The sequence below is a fragment of the Mastomys coucha genome, unplaced genomic scaffold (genome assembly GCF_008632895.1).
Source record: "Mastomys coucha isolate ucsf_1 unplaced genomic scaffold, UCSF_Mcou_1 pScaffold15, whole genome shotgun sequence".
Taxonomy (NCBI): domain Eukaryota; kingdom Metazoa; phylum Chordata; class Mammalia; order Rodentia; family Muridae; genus Mastomys; species Mastomys coucha.
Genome location: NW_022196897.1, coordinates 111338483 through 111356942, shown reverse-complemented (window position 1 = coordinate 111356942; position 18460 = coordinate 111338483). Strand labels below are relative to the sequence as shown.

The following is an 18460-nucleotide window of genomic DNA, read 5'->3' as shown; positions in this document are numbered from 1 at the left end:
TAATGGGTGCACAGGATGAGTGAGTAACTTTCTAATTATTAGACAGAATATGCAAACACTGCATTTACCCGTTGAAGACAAGCAGTAACTTAGGAAGAAGCAGTGGAGTTGAGAGTTTGCATCTAGAAGTATGACTGCCTGAGCACAGAAGCAAAGTCCAGATAAATAGGTGGGGTCTAGGAGAGTCAGGAGAGGCTCAGGGGGTGAGCTGTGCTTTATACAGAGTTGGAAGGGGTGAGCAGGTGTGGGGCCTGGGGAATCAGGGGAGGGTGAGCAGGTGTGGGACCTGGGGAGTCGGGAGGGTGAGCAGGTGTGGACCCTGGGGAGTCAGGGGAGGGTGAGCAGGTGTGGGGCCTGGGGAATCAGGGGAGGGTGAGCAGGTGTGGGGCCTAGGGAGTCAGGGGAGGGTGAGCAGGTGTGGGGCCTAGGGAGTCAGGGGAGGGCGAGCAGGTGTGGGGCCTGGGGAATCAGGGGAGGGTGAGCAGGTATAGGATAAGGAGAGTTAAGAGAGAATAGATGGCTGGGCAGTGGTGGCGCATGCCTTTAATCCCAGCACTTGGGAGGCAGAGGCAGGCGGATTTCTGAGTTCCAGGCCAGCCTGGTCTATAGAGTGAGTTCCAGGACAGCCAGGGCTACACAAAGAGAGAGAGAGAATGGGTGACATAGGTTGTCATTGCCAGTACCAGGTAGAATTAGAAAGAAAGATTTAAGCAGTAGATAGCCAAGTAGAGGTATGCAGTAATACTGTAGACACAAAGGTACAGATCATTGGACATACATGCCATAGATAATTTCACTTCTGCATCTCCTCTGTGGAAACTTCTAACTTGTGCTTAGATTTTTCTTGGGTATGCTATGATATTAGTAGGAGTACTTCATTCTTTAATTTATAAGAAATAATTTATGATAGGAAAGTGCCTAATTTACTAGCTTCCAGAGAATTAGTATACAGCCTGAGAAATTCTATCATCTCAATTGTGTATGTACATCTGGAGCATCTTAGCATTTGAAGTTTCCAGGTTCTTCCCTTTCACCTTGCATCTCCACAGATACTGGACTGAGCATGCCCAGTGATGCTTCACTTTCTCCAGCAAGTCAGAACTCTCCATACTGTATGACACCTGTGTCCCAAGGCTCACCTGCTAGTTCTGGCATAGGCAGTCCAATGGCATCGTCAACGATAACCAAAATCCACAGCAAAAGATTTCGAGAGTAAGTTTTTTTTTTCTCAATATTGAGATGAAAGAGTTGAAGGATCTTGGTTGTTCTGAATTTGTACCCTTGTTACCTAAACCCACCAAGGGAGTATGGAGGCTGCACCGTGCTGCCACCACTGCTTCATGGCTGCTTTGGGTCTATTTAAAGCAGACCCTGCTGTCAGTACCTTTGGAAAGGGATTTCACAGTAATATAGTTTCTTTATCACATGTGGTGCTTCTCTCCCAGCATTCCAGCCTTTTACATCAGATGTATATCATGTATATGTATATATGCATGTTACATATGTGTGTATATAGGATATAGTGTTCTAAGGGTTTTGCTCTCCAAATACTTACATTTTTGCATATAATATAGGCATTTTATAAAGCTTACTAATCAGTTAATAACATGTAATAGGCTTCTTCGCCTAAGACCCTGGATTCATCCCATAAAGCTATTTTGTTCTTGTTTGTTGTACATTTTTGTAGTGCTAGAGATTTGCTTCATGGCTTCCAGCTTCCTGGTCAAATGTTTGACCACTGAGCTACACAGTTAACCCATGCACTTGCTTTAAGAAAATATGACTAGGTTTAAAATTGGACAATTAAGGAGTCACAAAGCAGCTGTGACATATTTTAATATTTGTGTAGACAAAGAGATTTTACCTTTGAAAATGACTTAGGAAGGAACTCTAGAGCAAGAGGCAGTGTGGTTCTGGCAGCCACGGCTCTGTTCTGTTCCTTCCTCAGCTCTAGCTGAGCAGAAGCCCCACTCCAGGCTCTGAGCAGCTAATTATATGTCAGACAGCAGATGTGGAGCAAATGAAACACATGGAAAATAAATTACATATGTATGAAACGAACAGCTTGAGGCAGGAAAGAAGAAAATGTAGTTTGATGTTGAATTTTTAAATTTTGAGTGTTTATGACATTTAATCTTTCCTCAATCCGCCCATTTCTATCTTCTGAAATTATGTCATACTTGCTTAAATGTTTGCACATAAAACATGAGATTTCCTGGACATGTTTCCAGGCCCATATCCCATTGTATGAGGTAGACTGCCTGCCTTCGGTGCAGTGAGGTCAGATTTAGGGTGGTGGATGGTCCACAAGTAAACCTGGTGGTTACCTTGCCTGAGTTAAGTGCACAGTGACTGGATACTTCCTTTGTTTTCAAGCCGACATCTTCAGACTGTCTCAGTTGCCTTGTTTGGTGGAAAAGCCTGACGTTTACTCTTAAGGCTTCAGTTTACCTGTTGAGCTCATCTTCCATAACCATAGCTTTTCAGAGCACCTAACCAAACTTATTTTTGTGGTTGGAAATGCTTTCATGGCTGAGACTTATCTAGGTATTTTTAGTTTTTTTGGCATATTTTATAACCTTTTTTTTAAAAAAAGATTTATTTATTATTATATCTAAGTACACTGTAGCTGTCTTCAGACACACCAGAAGAGGGCGTCAGATCTCATTAGGGATGGTTGTGAGCCACCATGTGGTTGCTGGGATTTGAACTCAAGACCTTCGGAAGAACACTCAATGGTCTTAACTGCTGAGCCATCTCTCCAGCCCCGCCCCCCTCTTTTTTTTTAGCAGAATAAAACAGATTTATTGGATTGGTAGACTGCGCAGTAAGAAATACTGTCCACCGCCTTGATTTTTGTCTTTACTTTAGCACATAGAGGAGTGGGTTTCATTATGGCATTTTATACATATGTATTGTTCTGATGGTGCTCATTCATGCCCTTCTCCAGCTGTCTCCTTCTCCCCACTGCCTATCTTATGCCCAAGTAGTCCTCCTCTCATGTCACTTCCTTCCATTACTCTCACTGGGTGTGATGAGATCAAAATCTCACATCTTTGACACCAGCACTCAAGAGGCAGAGGCAGGCAGATCTCTGAGTTTGAGGCCAGCCTGGTCTATAGAGCAAGTTTGAACATGCATAGCCAGGGCTCCACAGTAAAACTCTGTCTTCAAAAACAAAACCAAACATTTCCTTATCTTCTACTTTCTTTTTCCTCTCCTAAAATCTCTTCTGCCCTCTGGTAATCTTATCTACTTTCATGCCATACTCGTGTGCTGGTATACACACACAAATGTAAATCTAAGTTCTTTATTAGAGAAAGCATGTTTGTGTGAATCTGTGTTACTTCACTTAACATAATGGTCTCTAGATCTGTTTTCTTGCAAATGTCTGTAGTTTCTTTTTCTTTCTTTCTTTTTTTTTTTTTTTTTTTTTTTTTTTTTTTTTTTTTTTTGGCAGCTGAATAAAACTCCAGTAAATATTAATAAATTTTCATCAATTTCATTTAGCCATTCATGTTGGAGACCATCTCAGTTGGCTCCACTTTCAGCTACTGTGGGTAGTATAGCAGTAAGCATGGGTTCACATTGATCTCTTTGGTCTATTAACTTAAAGTTCTGCAGATTTATGCCCAGGAGTTATATAGCTGAGTCCCATGGAGTTGTGATTTCCTTGGTGGCTCTGTCAGTTTACATCATCAGCAGGGTCAGGCACCTCTCTCCTCAGTCAGAGGATGAACTGTTACTAAGAAATTCAGAAAACTTGCATTTCTCTCTTACTAGAAGTACCTCTAGTAATATGTATGACAATGACATATAAAACTATAATCTCTTAGTAAGCCAGCATTTGTTTTATATCTTTAGAACTGTAATAATTAGGAGTTCAGTACTACTTCCCAAGGCAGCTTGTCCTGGACAAAAGCTACTTCACTGAAATCCATAAGCTAAGGGAATCAGAATTGCTGTGTTTCTGATTGCCATGTTTAGAGATTGTAGAGACTGGTAACTTGTTAAATGCCTTGTTGGATGTATTCACCCTCAGAGATACTTTCCTAATCTAAGTCTGTAATTACAGGACAATAAATGGAATTACCTAGTTCTTTGCTTCTTTTACAGATACTGTAACCAGGTTCTTTCTAAAGAAATTGATGAATGTGTGACCCTCCTTCTGCAAGAGCTTGTCAGTTTCCAGGAACGCATCTACCAAAAGGACCCTGTGAGGGCCAAGGCCAGACGACGGCTGGTGATGGGGCTGCGGGAGGTCACCAAGCACATGAAGCTGAACAAGATCAAGTGCGTCATCATTTCCCCAAACTGTGAGAAGATCCAGTCAAAGGGTGTGTATGCCTGCATCCAAAAGGTTTACTGCTACAGGGAACTTAAACCAACCTTGCGGCTGGCCCGAAACCATGTCTTCCTCTGCAGTGTAGTTAGCAAACAGATACTGAGCATGAGAAAATGAAACACTCTGGCTTACCAAACATCTCCTCGCTGTGATCAGATTAGAACCAGTCAGGGTGTACAGTAGTTTGCTTCTATATATTCTGCTCTGAAAACTTTACATAATCTTCCTTTAGTAACTTTTCCCACTTTATAATCAATTAGAAAAAAGCTAAAGACCTCAGCTCTGCCTAGGGTGGAGATCTGTCTCCCAGAAACCCAGCAGTTATGTAGTATCTTAGAGTTTTATTGCTGTCATAAAATACTGTGATCAAAACAACTTGGGGAGGAGAGGGTTTATTTCACCTTACATCTTATAGTTCATCATCCTGGGAATTCAGGACAGGAACTCAAGATGGCAAGCTGGAGGCAGGAGGGGATACAGAGGCCATAGAGGAATGCTGCCTACCGGCTTGCTCCCAATGCCTTGCTTAGCCTGTTTTCTTAGAGAATCAAGGACCACCAGTCCCATGGTGTCCTCAACCACAATGGGCTGGGCCCTCTCAATCACTAATTAAGAGAGTATGCCATAGGCTTACCCGTAGGCCAGTGTGGTGGAGGCTTTTTCTTTTTCTTTTTCTTTTTTTGGTTTGTGATTTTTTTTTTTTTAAAGATTTATTTATTTATTATATGTAAGTACACTGTAGTTGTCTTCAGACACACCAGAAGAGGGCATCTGATCTCATTACGGATGGTTTTGAGCCACCATGTGGTTGCTGGGATTTGAACTCAAGACCTTCAGAAGAGCAGTCAGTGCTCTTAACCTCTGAGCCATCTCTCCAGCCCTTTTTTTTTTTTTTTTTTTTTTTTTTTTTTTTTTGGTTTTTCGAGACAGGGTTTCTCTGTATAGCCCTGGCTGTCCTGGTCCTGAAACAGACCAGGCTGGCCTCGAACTCAGAAATCCTACCTTTGCCTCCCAAGTGCTGGGATTAAAAGCATGCGCTACCACAGCCTGGCTAGAGGCTTTTTCTTAATTTAGGTTCCCTCTTGCTGAATGACTCCAGCTTGTGTCAAGTTGACCTAAACCTAGCCAGCACACATAAAGAGGCTCCCAGGTAAGCTGGCACATGAGTACACTCTGTGCTGTTCAGCCTTGTTTAACCTGGTTGCTGGAGCAGATGGATCTAGGTGTCGGGTAGCGTGGTAGGCACTTGCACAGATAAAACACCTGTAAGCCACTGTGTTCATCTGTCTCAGTAAATGTGGTCAGTTGTTACTGGAGCTTAGAGGCTGTGAAAAAAAGTTAGCTACTGTTAACTAATTCACCAAATTTCTTCATAATAAACGTTTGTTACGTTGAAACTTCATTCTGCTATGCTAATGCCTACAGACAACCTAAAGTACTAGGTTTAAAGGAATTTGGGATTTAATTGTGGAGAGAGACAAATATGTAAGAGTGAGTGTGTGTGTGCGTGTGTGTGCGTGTGTGCGTGTGTGTGTGTGTGTGTGTGTGTGTGTGTTACAGATCAAGTAAGACAATCTTTTGTTGCAGTATTCTGTCTTTTAGCCACATTAGCTCCAACATGTAGGTGACTGACTGGCGGCCTCTCCATGCATTGATTTCCTTACCTTAGGTGGCCTCGATGAAGCCCTCTACAATGTCATAGCCATGGCCCGGGAGCAAGAGATTCCTTTTGTGTTTGCCCTTGGAAGGAAAGCTCTGGGACGCTGTGTGAACAAGCTGGTTCCTGTTAGTGTTGTAGGAATCTTCAATTATTTCGGTGCTGAGGTAAGAACTTAGGAGACAGGGCTGGGGATGTGACCCAGTCAGTAAATAACCTTCAGTCTGATCCCTGGAACCCATCTCAAGCTAGGCAAGGTGCTGTACAGCTGTCCTCACAGCACTGGGGAGCCAGATTCAAGTGGGTGTCTGAAGACCAATGAGAGATCCTGTCTATCTAATAAAACATACTAACTAGCCCCTGTAGAACAGCTCCTGCCATTGACCTATGGTACGCCTGCATGTGCACACATACAATCATACACACACACACACACACACACACACACACACACACACACACAGAGGAATAATTTAGGAAGTATACCGTCTTGCTTCTTTCTGATAACACTAATGCTAGGAGTGAGTTAGCGACTTAAGGGAGTGGATCAGAGCTTCTCTGTTGAATATTTTCTCCTCTTCCCTTATGCCCTTTAACTTCTGTTTCTGTCTGGTTTACTTATAATATCTATGTTAATCTCAGATTCACAAATCTACATGCTTGTTTTCTTTTTACTGGCTTCATTTAAATGCATGATTGCTTACACACTACAATACAAATCCTTTTTACAAATAAAATTTGTATTATTAATGGACCATGATGGGGCTGCTTTTTACCATTCTTCTTCCTCTGTAAAGACAAATGGTATGTTTGATAGCTAGTTACAGTACTTAACTGTCTTGGTGGTCAGCACAGTGAGCAGCATCTTTCATGGTTCCTGGTCCTCTAAGCAGCAATGTGACACCAAGACATTAGAACGTTTACCAGGAGTGCTGGGCATACTAGTGCACATCTTTAATCCCAGTTCATGTGAGGCAGAAGTCAGCAGACCTCTGAGTTCCAGGACAGCTGGAGCTATATAGTGAAACCCTGTCTTGAAAGAAACCAGCAGCAAAAACGTTTACCAGGACTGAAGTCTTTTATGACCTGGGAAGCACCAAGCTTTGTCAGATGGGTTGCCTTTTTTGTGCCTGAGGAAGTCATGAGATATAGCTGTTAAAATATAGCTTTAGTGCTGTGTAAATAACTGGCATTTTTATTAAACATGAGGATGTCCCACATCTGGCTAGAGGGCTTTTAATTCCTTTGGAAACTCCTGACCACCTCCCCACACATGCTCATCCCCTTGTGGTCCAACCAAGTAAGACTGCCACTGCCCCCAGACTAGCTTTATGCCTCTCTTGTCTCCTTAATTCATGATTTCACATGTCTACCTAGTCAAGGCTGCCCTTCCCTTCCTTCTCTTTCCTGTACCTGTTTTTCAAGTTCTGTACCAGATGTTAACTTCCTTGAATTCCTCCATGATGTCCACCATCAGATTTAACAGTCTGCTTTAAAAGCTAGTGTTGTTAATTTGTTGGTGTTTGTTTTGTTTTTAAAACAATAAACAAAAGGCCAACCCCCTGCAACTTCTAAGCTGCTGTGACTTGGCTGCTCTTGTCCCTCCCATACAGTCAAGCACGGTGTTTGCAGAAGAGTTGGTGTTCCCTTTCTCTCTAGTGCCAGGCTAAAGGGGAGTACATTTGTTGAACCTTTCAAATATATCACAAATAGTGTTAGAATCAATTGTCTCAACCCTGTGAGATTTATGACCCACATGTGTGTTGAGTACATTTTGTAAGGTTCAGTGGTTTATGTACTGCCCAAATTTCATCTGGACTAAAAGTATAAGAAGCTTAATAATTAAAAAACATTGACTAGTCACAGAAAAATCTGTCTTTTTAGAGCCTGTTTAATAGATTAGTGGAGCTCACGGAGGAAGCCAGGAAGGCGTATAAAGAAATGGTTGCAGCAACAGAGCAGGAACAAGCGGAGGAAGCCTTGCGGAGTGTGAAGACGGTGCCTCACCACATGGGCCACTCGCGCAACCCCTCTGCAGCGAGCGCCATTTCTTTCTGCAGTGTTATTTCTGAACCCATTTCTGAAGTAAATGAAAAGGAATACGGTAAGTTGTCCCATACCATTTTAAATGAAATAATTCAAGTAATTAAAACCATTTTGTAAACAACCTAATCTAATTCTTGATTGTTTTTATACTTTTTTTTCCTTCAAAGTCTGGATTTCTACTCACTGTGAATACTGTGATAAGGAGCTGGCTAAGGAAGACCTTGAATTTTAGATATCCCCAAGTGCTGAGATTACTGCAGCAGTAATCTCTATCACACACACAGTTTATATGACACCAGGAAGCAAGCCCATGACTCTTTTTGGCTTAAAAATTAGTTTAAACATTATTATTAAAAATAGAATATTTCAGCCATTGATGGTAGTACACACCTTTAATCCTAGCACTTTGGGCACAGAGACAAATGGATTTCTGTGAGTTCCAGCAGCAGCCTGATCTACATAGAGAGTTCCAGGACAACTAGGGCTACATAGAGCCTGTCTCAAAAAACAAAAAACAAAACAAAACAAAACCCAAAAACCATACTTAGAACTGAGACCATCCTTTCAGATCCTACTGTGGAGCAACACACCATGACCAAGGCAAGTCTTACAAAAGAAAGCATGTAACTAGGGACTTTACCATTTCGGAGGTTTAGTCTTATTGCCATCATAGTGGGGAGCAGGCACTAGAGCAGTAACTGAGAGCTATGTCTTGATCCATAGGCAGGCAGGCAGGCAGGCAGACAGAAACAGGTAGACAGAAAGACAGACAGAAGACATCTGGCCTGATATGGGCTTTTACATCTTCAAAGCCCACGCCCAGTGACACACTTCTTCCAGCAAGGCCACACCTCCTAGTCCTTTTCAAGTGGTGCCACTCCCTGGTGAGCCAGCATTCAAATCTGTGAGCCTCTGGGGAGCATTCTTATTCACACCACCTGTTAGCCTTGTTCTTTTTCTAGGCTAAGAAAAAGTCTAAGATTGTCTTAAGAGCAGAGTATGTCACACTTTTGACCCCTGTGGGCTAAATAATAGGAAGTTTTATTCTAATAATTTATACTTGATAATTAAAACTATAAGATTATTAAGCTACTTAACTTTATTGTACTGCTCAGTCTGATCTTACAAATGTAGAAAATGTATATTACTCTGAGTTCTATATAATTCTAGTCAAGGCGAGTCCAGACTAAAATAGCGTTGTGTTAATATATGGCACAGCATCATTTGCCATAGCCTGCATTGGCTTCCCTGCCTTGATTCTATAATGGTTTGAACTCTAACGCACATTTTGAACTAGTTGATATTTCTCCTATTTTTTCTAGGGTAGCATGTTGGCTACTTTTTACAGTGCTATAGTAAAATAACAAGGATTATGGGAGGAAGGACTTACTTTGCTTACAGATCAAGGGGAGTACAGTCTGTCGTGGTGGGCAAGACAGCAGGAGCATTTGGGTGGCTGGTCACATTGCACCTACAGTCAGAAATCATCGTGAATGCTGGTGCTCAGTTGGGTTCCTCCTTGTTTAGTCCAGGACCCCAGCCTAGGAATAGGGCCACCCATAATTAGGGTTGTGTCTCCACACTTCCATTACCCTAATAGAAGGTAAAGCCCAAGGATTCCTGTGTCAAGTTGAGAATCAGTGTCACCCATTACATGTAGTCACCTGCTATTTGGGTTCCTTTTTTATTTCATCTCATTTAAACCTGATCTGTGAATTTATTAGATACATTGTTGCTTCCTGAATTTAAGCTGTTAGAATTCTGTCCTGGTCTCCTTGTCTCTGCTGTAGCTAACTGTCTAGGGTTGCTTTTGGTGGAGCTGAATTGTCTGCTTTTAAGAAACTGTAGTTTGTGGGTGTTTTGCCTAGATAGAGGTAGACAAGCTTGTGCTGGATAACTAGTTCTACATGAAGACAAAAGATTAAGTATGTAACAGATCAAGTCAGTGCATGTGTGAAATGCCAGTTTTACAAGCACACTACAGGAAAAGTCCATAAGGCTTGAATAAATGGCTGTGATCACATGCTGTCCACGCAGACACACAGGGAAGGTAGCCCAGAGACTTCTCAGAGTCTGAGCACTGCATTTAAGGCATTCGAAGAAAAGCTGATGGGAGGAAATATAAACAAATTATAAGGCTTTATTTTTCATTATGTACATGTAATAATGACTTATTTTAAAATTGTATTTGTCATATCTGCATGCTCGTGATTGGGTGTGGCACGCCTGTGTCACAGCATGCTCTGTGGTGGTCAGAGGACAGCTTTGTGGTGTCACATCTCCATGATTTCCAAGGATTGAACTCAGTTTCCAGGCTTGTGTTAAAAATGCCTTTAGCTGCCAAGTCATCTTGTCAGCCTTTATATCTGTTTTTAAAATGTTGTATACTGTGTGACAGCTACAGGAGCACAGACTTGGTGGGAGTGAGGGGGTATGAGGATGGAATAGCAAACAGAGTAAGTGGTTTTGAACAGTTCTGTAAAGGGGCTATAGGTTCAGTGGACACCCTTAGGAAGATCAGGAAGGAGCTCCTAGGAGAGGTCATCCGGGACATAGGCATCTGTTTACAGCCTGCACAGAGTAGCACATGCCGGGCCTCACCTAGACTGTACCTGCATGGGCAGTAAGCACTTAGTAATTGTCAAGGCAGGTTGCAGTGGCACCAGAAAGGCAGATAAGTGAGAATCATGTCATGACAGGCTTGCTGGGGTGATCTGAGGGGTTTAAATCTTGTCTTAAGGTCACCAGAAGCCAGTTAGATAGATTTAAAACCAACTTACAAAATAAACTAGGAACATACAGCAGAACATAAAAGACAGAAAAATTAAGACCTGAGTTAAGTTAAAACAGCAGTGACCAATTGTAGGTTTTGAGCTAGAAGTGACATAGGACAATAACAGGTTTCCTGGGCTAGAGGCATAGAATAAGGAAGAAAGATAGGACAAGGCTCACTAACTAGTTTCTTGGGCTTTGACACGGAATGATTGTTTCACTAATGAGACTGAGTGTAGGAGGTGGACGGTACATCCGTGAGGCAGCAGTAGAATGGGAGCCCCTGTCCCATGCTGAAGCAGTTGAGAGTTCTTGTTAGTTTTCCCTTTCTGTATAAACTGTGTCCTGACTAAAGTGCCCCAATACCATCAAGTTAAATATAATGTGTACAACATAATAATAACATTACTCCTGTACTATGTAAGTTGCTGTAAGATAATTGGATCTTTTTACTATAATAATAAACCCAGGGAAGTGGAGAGCCATACTCATCCTGGAGTCAACACTTGTGTTATGTAACACATACTATGTAAGCCAAGTTCCGTGTAGTGTAAATCAGACTTTCCCAAACACTAGAAATGCATGGTTGTGTGGAAGTGACATATGACACAAAGCCTAAGTGATGTGCTCTTCCAGACCCTTTACGTTAGAACTATTTGTGTTGGACATCTTGGCTTACTGTCTGTGAATTAGGGACCCTTGAAGTCAGCATAGCTGTAGGGGACATGAGTATAAAGAGGCAGTATATTGATTTTCATATATTTGCATCAGTAGCTTCTCTACTTTCTAACATAGTGGTACATCTTTTCTCTTAGTTCTTCATTTGAATACACATTGTTTTTTTAAAAAATATTTATTATATATTTATAGATATATGTATACACACACATACACACACACACACACACACACACACACACACGAGTGTTCTGTCTCATGCACACTAGAAGAGGGTATCAGATTCTTTACAGATAGTTTTGAGCTACCATCTGTTTGCTGGGAATTGGACTCAGGACCTCTGGAAAAACAGTCAATGCTCTTAACCATTGAGCCATGCTCCAGCCCAAGTATGCATTGTTTTGAACATTACTCTCTTCCTTTATTACATTTTAAACTCATTTTAAAACAAACTAAATGTTTCATCTTCTCAGTTTACAAGCCAACAAATTTCTATATTCTGTTCCTACCTCTTATTCTGGTACTTTATTACATTTTAAACTCTTTTTAGAGCAAATTAAATGTTTAATTTTCTCACTCAGTTTATGAGCCAACAAATTTCTATATTCTTTTCCTGCTCTTAATTTAGTGTTTTAAATAAGTTCCATGACTCTGAAACTGTGTTTCTGGTTCTCAACAATGTGCTTACTGCTTATAGAAACTAATTGGAGGAGCATGGTTGAGACCTCAGATGGCTTGGAAACGTCAGAAAGTGAGAAGGCGGCTCCCTGTACACTCAGCCCTCCTGAGAAACCCAGCAAACTTGCCCTTGACACCACCCTGGTGGGTAAGCAGCTGCCACTGGCTGTAGGCAGCATTACCTCAGCACCAAGCCAGGGCAAACCCACAGGTGACAAGGATGAGCTGAAGCCTGACGACCTGGAGTGGGCCTCTCAGCAGAGCACAGAGACGGGCTCCTTGGACGGCAGCTGCCGGGATCTTTTGAATTCCTCCATCACCAGCACCACCAGCACTCTTGTACCTGGCATGCTTGAAGAAGAGGATGATGAAGAGGAGGAGGAGGAGGATTATACTCATGAACCTACATCAGAAGAAGTGCAGCTCAATAGTAGAATCGAGTCCTGGGTCTCAGAGACCCAGAGGACTATGGAGACCCTGCAGCTCGGCAAAGCCCTTCCTGGCTGCGAGGAAGACAGCGCAGAGCAAAGTGGAGAGGAAGCAGCGGAAGTGCCGGAGGGGCTGGAGTCGGGGACAGACAGTGAGACCTGGACTCCTGACCAGCCGAAGCCCAGCAGTAGCACGAGCAAAGAACACCCTGATTCCAGTTCCCCTCCCCAAAGTACATGACTCAGGAAGTGCCAGCCGTGTCCAGCTGCAGCCATGTACCTGACCTCCCTCTCAACGTCTTCCACTGTCCAGTCACTTACTGTGTTTTTAATTCCCAACAGACTTTTTGTAGCTCTTACCTATTTTGTTATGATCTCTGGCTTTGCTTTTAGCAGTGTCCAAGTCTATTTCTAAGAATTGTTTAAAAAATTCAGACTTGTTTCAACTTACTTTGTAATGAAAAATAATAACAAAAGAAAGAAGACCAAATTCTAAAGAAAAACGAGCAAAACAAACAAAAAAAACAACTAATGGCTATTTAAGGTTATTTTACAAATTAAAGATGGAGGTTCTAAGGACCAGTGTTTGCTTGCACACCCATCTCATCTCCTTCGGGGTAATCTGTCTGACTTATAGAAGCTGCTTGTGAGAAGAGCTGGCGCTAGCATTGGGGACTGAAAGGCTGTGGCAGCAAGACTGCACAGTGCTGTGTGTTACAAATGGATGCAGATTTTATTTGGTCCATGATGTTTATTTCAGAAGTACTGGTCATTGTAACCCATGAAAGTTGGGATGGACTAAGACAGCTTGCAGGAGTTAGGTGAGCACCGGAGCATCAACATGCTGATCTTGTTTGTGGGAAGGGGTGGATGTCTGTAAAAGCAGTCACCATGGTGGGACTTGCCAAGTTCTGTCTAACACTTGCCTCTTACCTCAGGAATGCTCTTGTACATAGTATGTAAAGTTAGGCAAGCGCTGACAGGTTTATACCAGCACAGCACTTCCCTGCAGACACCCGGAAGCAAGGCTGTCCGGCTGTGCTTGCTTTAGAACCCTCTCGGTTTGAGGTGTGGATCTGTGTGCATATTCAAACGCATCCACATTGGAAGTCTTTTCACCTGTTTTTTAATCGTACATTTCTGCACCTTCCTCAGAGCAAGAACCACAGTTAGAGGAAGTCAGGGAAAGGAATTTTGCAGTCTGTGGCATGTTCAGGGAAGGCTTGGAAGAAGCTGTAGAAGAAGAGAATTAGAGTTATTCTAATTGTGCTGATCCTTCATATAGTTTATCACATACAAATATATGCAGAAATTAATTGTATTCACTATTATTTATTTCTATCCTTCTCTAGGAATGTATGTGTTTGCTTGGGAGAATCTTAATGAGCTGTTTTGTTTGCTGTCCAGCCACCACCTAGATTCTGTTGTCTTCACAAGTATCTGTAAGACGGGAGAATCACACTTCACCGTCTTTTGTCCTCTGTCTCCTCCTGCACTCCCCAGTACACTTGATGGGCACTTGAGCTTCCTACCTGTGTGCTGCCAGAAGGCAGCAGCAAGGGACTGCTCTCCTTCCCTGCTTACACAGAGCAGGACTCTGCCTCCCAGAGGCACAAGAGAGAAGTTAGAGATAGTCTTTACGGAAATAATTGGGACCTACTGTGATCGTTCCAAGTTTTATAATGCTGGCATTTAATGCTGGAGAGATGAGATTCTTGGCTGATATTATAGTTTTTGTGAATTGTGAAAGTTTAGGAGCATTGCTCTATAAAAAATGTCAGTCTGTCAACTTTATTAGTGTGCTAAAGGGGACAGTAGTATACCGTCCAGCCTAAACTGTTGTTCAGTATAGACTTTAGGCACTAAGTATCTGATACTTCAGTTAGACGTAAGGAATGAAGCCAACAGTGAGGTGGATTTACATGGGCTGATTCTTACTGTCTGCATATTTGGAAGCCTTAACTTGTCTAAAGAAATGATGGAGGTTTTGAATGACTGACAGTCTTGAAAGTAGATTCGAGAACTTGTCCTACTTTTCATGACCTTATTTCCTGCTTGATGTCAGTGGTTCAGATAGCTCTTGATCTTGAGTTAGTGGCTTTTCAAAGTTTCTTGTATTTTATCCTCTTCTGGGAGCAAATCATCATTTTAGATTTTTGACGTTTGTACCAAAAGAGAAGTTGAAGAAATCTTAAGAATACCAGTAACTTAATTTTGCCATAGTTTTAGAAGTTCAGTGGGTGCCCGCTCACAGGCAGTGGCTTTCTGGCCATAAATCCAAGGGACCACAGACTTTATATGGGGAACTGGTCACTTCTAGAGGACAGCCCAAATTTTATCAAGGAGAGTGCTACCACACTGAGAGTATCCTTAAATATGCATCAGTGTGTCTACAATTTGTTTCCTTTGGGTAAATTTGGGCGTGGGGTATTTGTGTATATTGAGTTCCAGGCTTTAGAGGAGGTATGAGAAATAGGAAAGTTTTATTTTTGGAAGTAGGTATGACTCTCTTTGGAGTCGTAGAAATAAATCTAATGGTAAGAATAAGAGTTTATTGGCACAAGAAGTAAAAACTGATTTTTTTTTAAGTGTGTAGATGTAGTTTTACTGGCAATAATTAGTGTTAGATTTCTATCAGCACATAAATCACACTCCCCTGGTTAGCTCCTCCCCCTATAAGCTTGTTTGTTGTAATGATTACTCCTCAAAGACAGGTGTTCATAATAGCTTAATTTTCTGGTTTTAATCTTTGTAAATGATGTAATATAATTTCTTTTGACTAAACATGGAAAAATAACGTGTGTTATACATTGAAAAGTTTTTACAGGCTTTGACTGGAATCATTTTTGAAGAGACGGTATTTTATATGCTTCCAGTATTTGGAAAAGAATTAGTCAAAAGGAATTCAAATAATTTAAATATTGACAAATTAATATCCAAATAACATTCTTGTGTGATTTTTTTTAATAACCTGGGGAAAGTAGGGGTGGGGTGGGAATTACAATGTGCAAATAAAAGAGCGATCTTTGCATTCATTTTCGCCTCTTAATACAAAACTGCTAAATCGTAACACATTGTTACTTTATTGTATGTATTACTGTTTGTAAAGCTGCTGTTTGCTTCAGAAATTATCATGTAAGTATTTTCTGTACATTGTGCCAACAGATTAGAACATTAATTTAATTTGCTGAAAGCTTTTTATTTAAATGTTTTCTGTGGAATATTTTATTTGCAAACATTCTTCCATCTCCCTTATTCCTTTCAACCTTTGTACACACCACAGATTCTGTAAAATCTAAAACTGACCCCAGTTATCAATAGCATTTAAACTTTGTTGGCACATCACACCTTAAAAGTATTTGTATTGTTTTGTAATTTAATTTCTAAATATATCACCTGAATTTATAATTTAATGTCTTAATTATAGTGCTCTAATAAAAACTAGCAAAACTAATGGATTATACCAAGAGAGAATTTCTGTGTTCTTTTTCTGTATGAAGGATAAATGTTATCTCACAGTCAGAGGGTAATAACAACCTTTTTGCACAGTGGGGTCCTCTATGCTAATTAGGTGATTTTTGAAATGCATCCTGATGTCACCCCCAGTTCCCTGACCTCCCCTGTGCAGGCAGATTTGGAAAGTTTTGCCTGCTGTGGTCATTGCACTCGCCCAGCTTTGCCAAGATCCTCCCACAGGAGCTAATAGCAATCTCTGCAATGGTCAGTGTGCTGTCTTCTGCACAGACTGTTGTGGTGTTGACTCCCGTAGGCTCCTGTAGATCCCTCCTTTCCTGTGCTTGACCCTCAGGGTTCACAGAAGCCCTGTCATGTCTGGGACTTTTGTCCTTTCCAGGTGATGTAGTGGTGGAGAAACAAAGAAACTCTCCGGGATCCCACAGCCAGTAAGTGGCAGATCTGGAATTCAAGCCCCAGCCATGGCTTTACTGTGTCTTAGGGCAGAGTTCCCAGATACACACAGTTTCTGGGACATTGTGGGCAGTGAGCAATGAATGCTGCCTCACCTGCTGGTCACTTTCCCACAAAAATGCTGAGAAGCTGTAGAAACTTGTCACTTGAGTTTTTGGTAGTTCCTGAAGACAGCTGGAAGCTGTGAAGTATTATTTCTCTGATGAAAGGGGAAGAGAAGTATATTCAACAATAGATCTGCTGCCATGTGCTTATTTCCAAGTCTGGAATGCTCTCACTTGGAAGCCATGTTCACAGGTGGTGTTTTATTTTAAGAGGCCATTTGAAACATCTGTTGAGTAGTTAATGCCCTGAAAGTCTCTAGAGATATCATAAGCTCAGTTCCAGGCCACCCAAGAAAGCAAATACCAACACAAAGCAAGTCACTTGACAAATGTGGTTTTTCTGTGCGTTTGGAAGTATGTTTACACTGTGCTGTAGTTTATTGGGTATATGATAGAATTGTGTTTGAACAATGCATGTGGGGGCTGGAGAGATGGCTCAGCGGCTAAGAGCACTGACCGCTCTTCCAAAGGTCTTGAGTTCAAATCCCAGCAACCACATGATAGCTCACAACCATCTGTAATGAGATCTGACGCCCTCTTCTGGAGTGTCTAAAGACAGCTACAATGTACTTATTTATAATAATAAATAAATCTTTAAAAAATGCATGTGATGTCATTTCAGAATATTTTATTATTAAAATAACACCTCCAGTGAGTTGTAACTGAAAAATGAAACCTTGATGTTAGCTGGTGACATCAGAGTATATGTTCTGATGTTGGGTTGCCAATGGCAGTGTTGGTCCTGATGTTGTACTTACTGCAGTTGCTTACACAGGACAGTGAAGCTGCTGTATCCTTTGGCTCTTCCTATTACACAAGCTTTCTCTAGTATGTCATGCTGCTTTTGTGGCATCTGGGATTAAGCCCCTACTCCCATGAGTACTGGGCAAGCCCAGCACTAAGCCACAGAGTGGCTCAATGGCATCTGAGTGGAAAACATGACAAGTTAGAGTGAATCCTTCTGTTGCTGCTTTTTCAACTGATTCTGATTATTCTACTTTATTCCCAGGACAGCAGAGCTTTTAGCTTCTCTGCAAGGCATAGACTCCATCTCAGGAAACCACTGCTTTTGCTCATGTGTGAGAAGTGACTCATTTCTAAAGCTGTGTGTGAGAGATGGTTCCCCCATCACATCCCAAATCTGCCCCTCTTTCTGGTGCTTTTGTTATGTTTGCCACACCCATAGTTAATTACTAAAACCTTGAGCCCTTCATCATCATCTGCGAGAGCTGAGATTGATGTTGACACTTCCCCAAGAGTCACACTTTTTTTAAATGTGGTGCTGGGAGTTGAAGCCAACTTCCTACACTCACTAGGCAAGCACTCTGTCTCCGAGGGCACACCCCCAGCCTGTGACTTCCGGATGACATCTGGAGTGGTCATTTCCAGAAGGTTTTTAAATTTTTTTCACCCATATCCACCAGAGGAATCAGTATCTATGGCAGGTATTGCCTTTCAGAAGATGTCCTAGTCTGCTCTGTTATTGTAATAAAATATTTAATACCGGTTGTAGATAAAGAAGTGGCTTTGTTTCTTGTCACCCTGCTTTGTTCTGTTCTGAGACACCTCCCTAAGTTGCCTCCACTTCCTGCACAGTGGCTTTCCTGACCTGGGCTGCCATACCCACCCAGCTTGACACAGCTCCTATCCCAAGTGCCATCTCACCTTGCTCATGCATGTCACAGGCAGCAGCTTTCCTCAGTCCCAGTGAACCAACATCTGTACACTTGTCTAAGCCTCCTAGCTTTTCAGAATTGAGGATAGTTAATAGTTTGTGTCTGGGTTAGGCTCTATCTTAAGGGAATCCTGTTGCTAATCTGATTTT

The 18460-nt window shown here is 41.8% G+C and overlaps 1 protein-coding gene across 1 annotated transcript in view; it reads left to right on the top strand.

The window, feature by feature from the left end:
- The window catches only part of Secisbp2l (SECIS binding protein 2 like), a 44479-nt gene extending 28406 nt beyond the window's left edge, over window positions 1-16073 (top strand). The window contains exons 14-18 of the mRNA XM_031371755.1: window positions 1050-1212; window positions 4117-4337; window positions 6015-6169; window positions 7887-8106; window positions 12196-16073. Coding sequence (XP_031227615.1) covers window positions 1050-1212; window positions 4117-4337; window positions 6015-6169; window positions 7887-8106; window positions 12196-12845 — 1409 coding nt within the window. The 3' untranslated portion in view covers window positions 12846-16073. The remainder of the gene's footprint in view (window positions 1-1049; window positions 1213-4116; window positions 4338-6014; window positions 6170-7886; window positions 8107-12195) is intronic.
- The last annotated feature ends 2387 nt before the right edge of the window (window positions 16074-18460 follow it).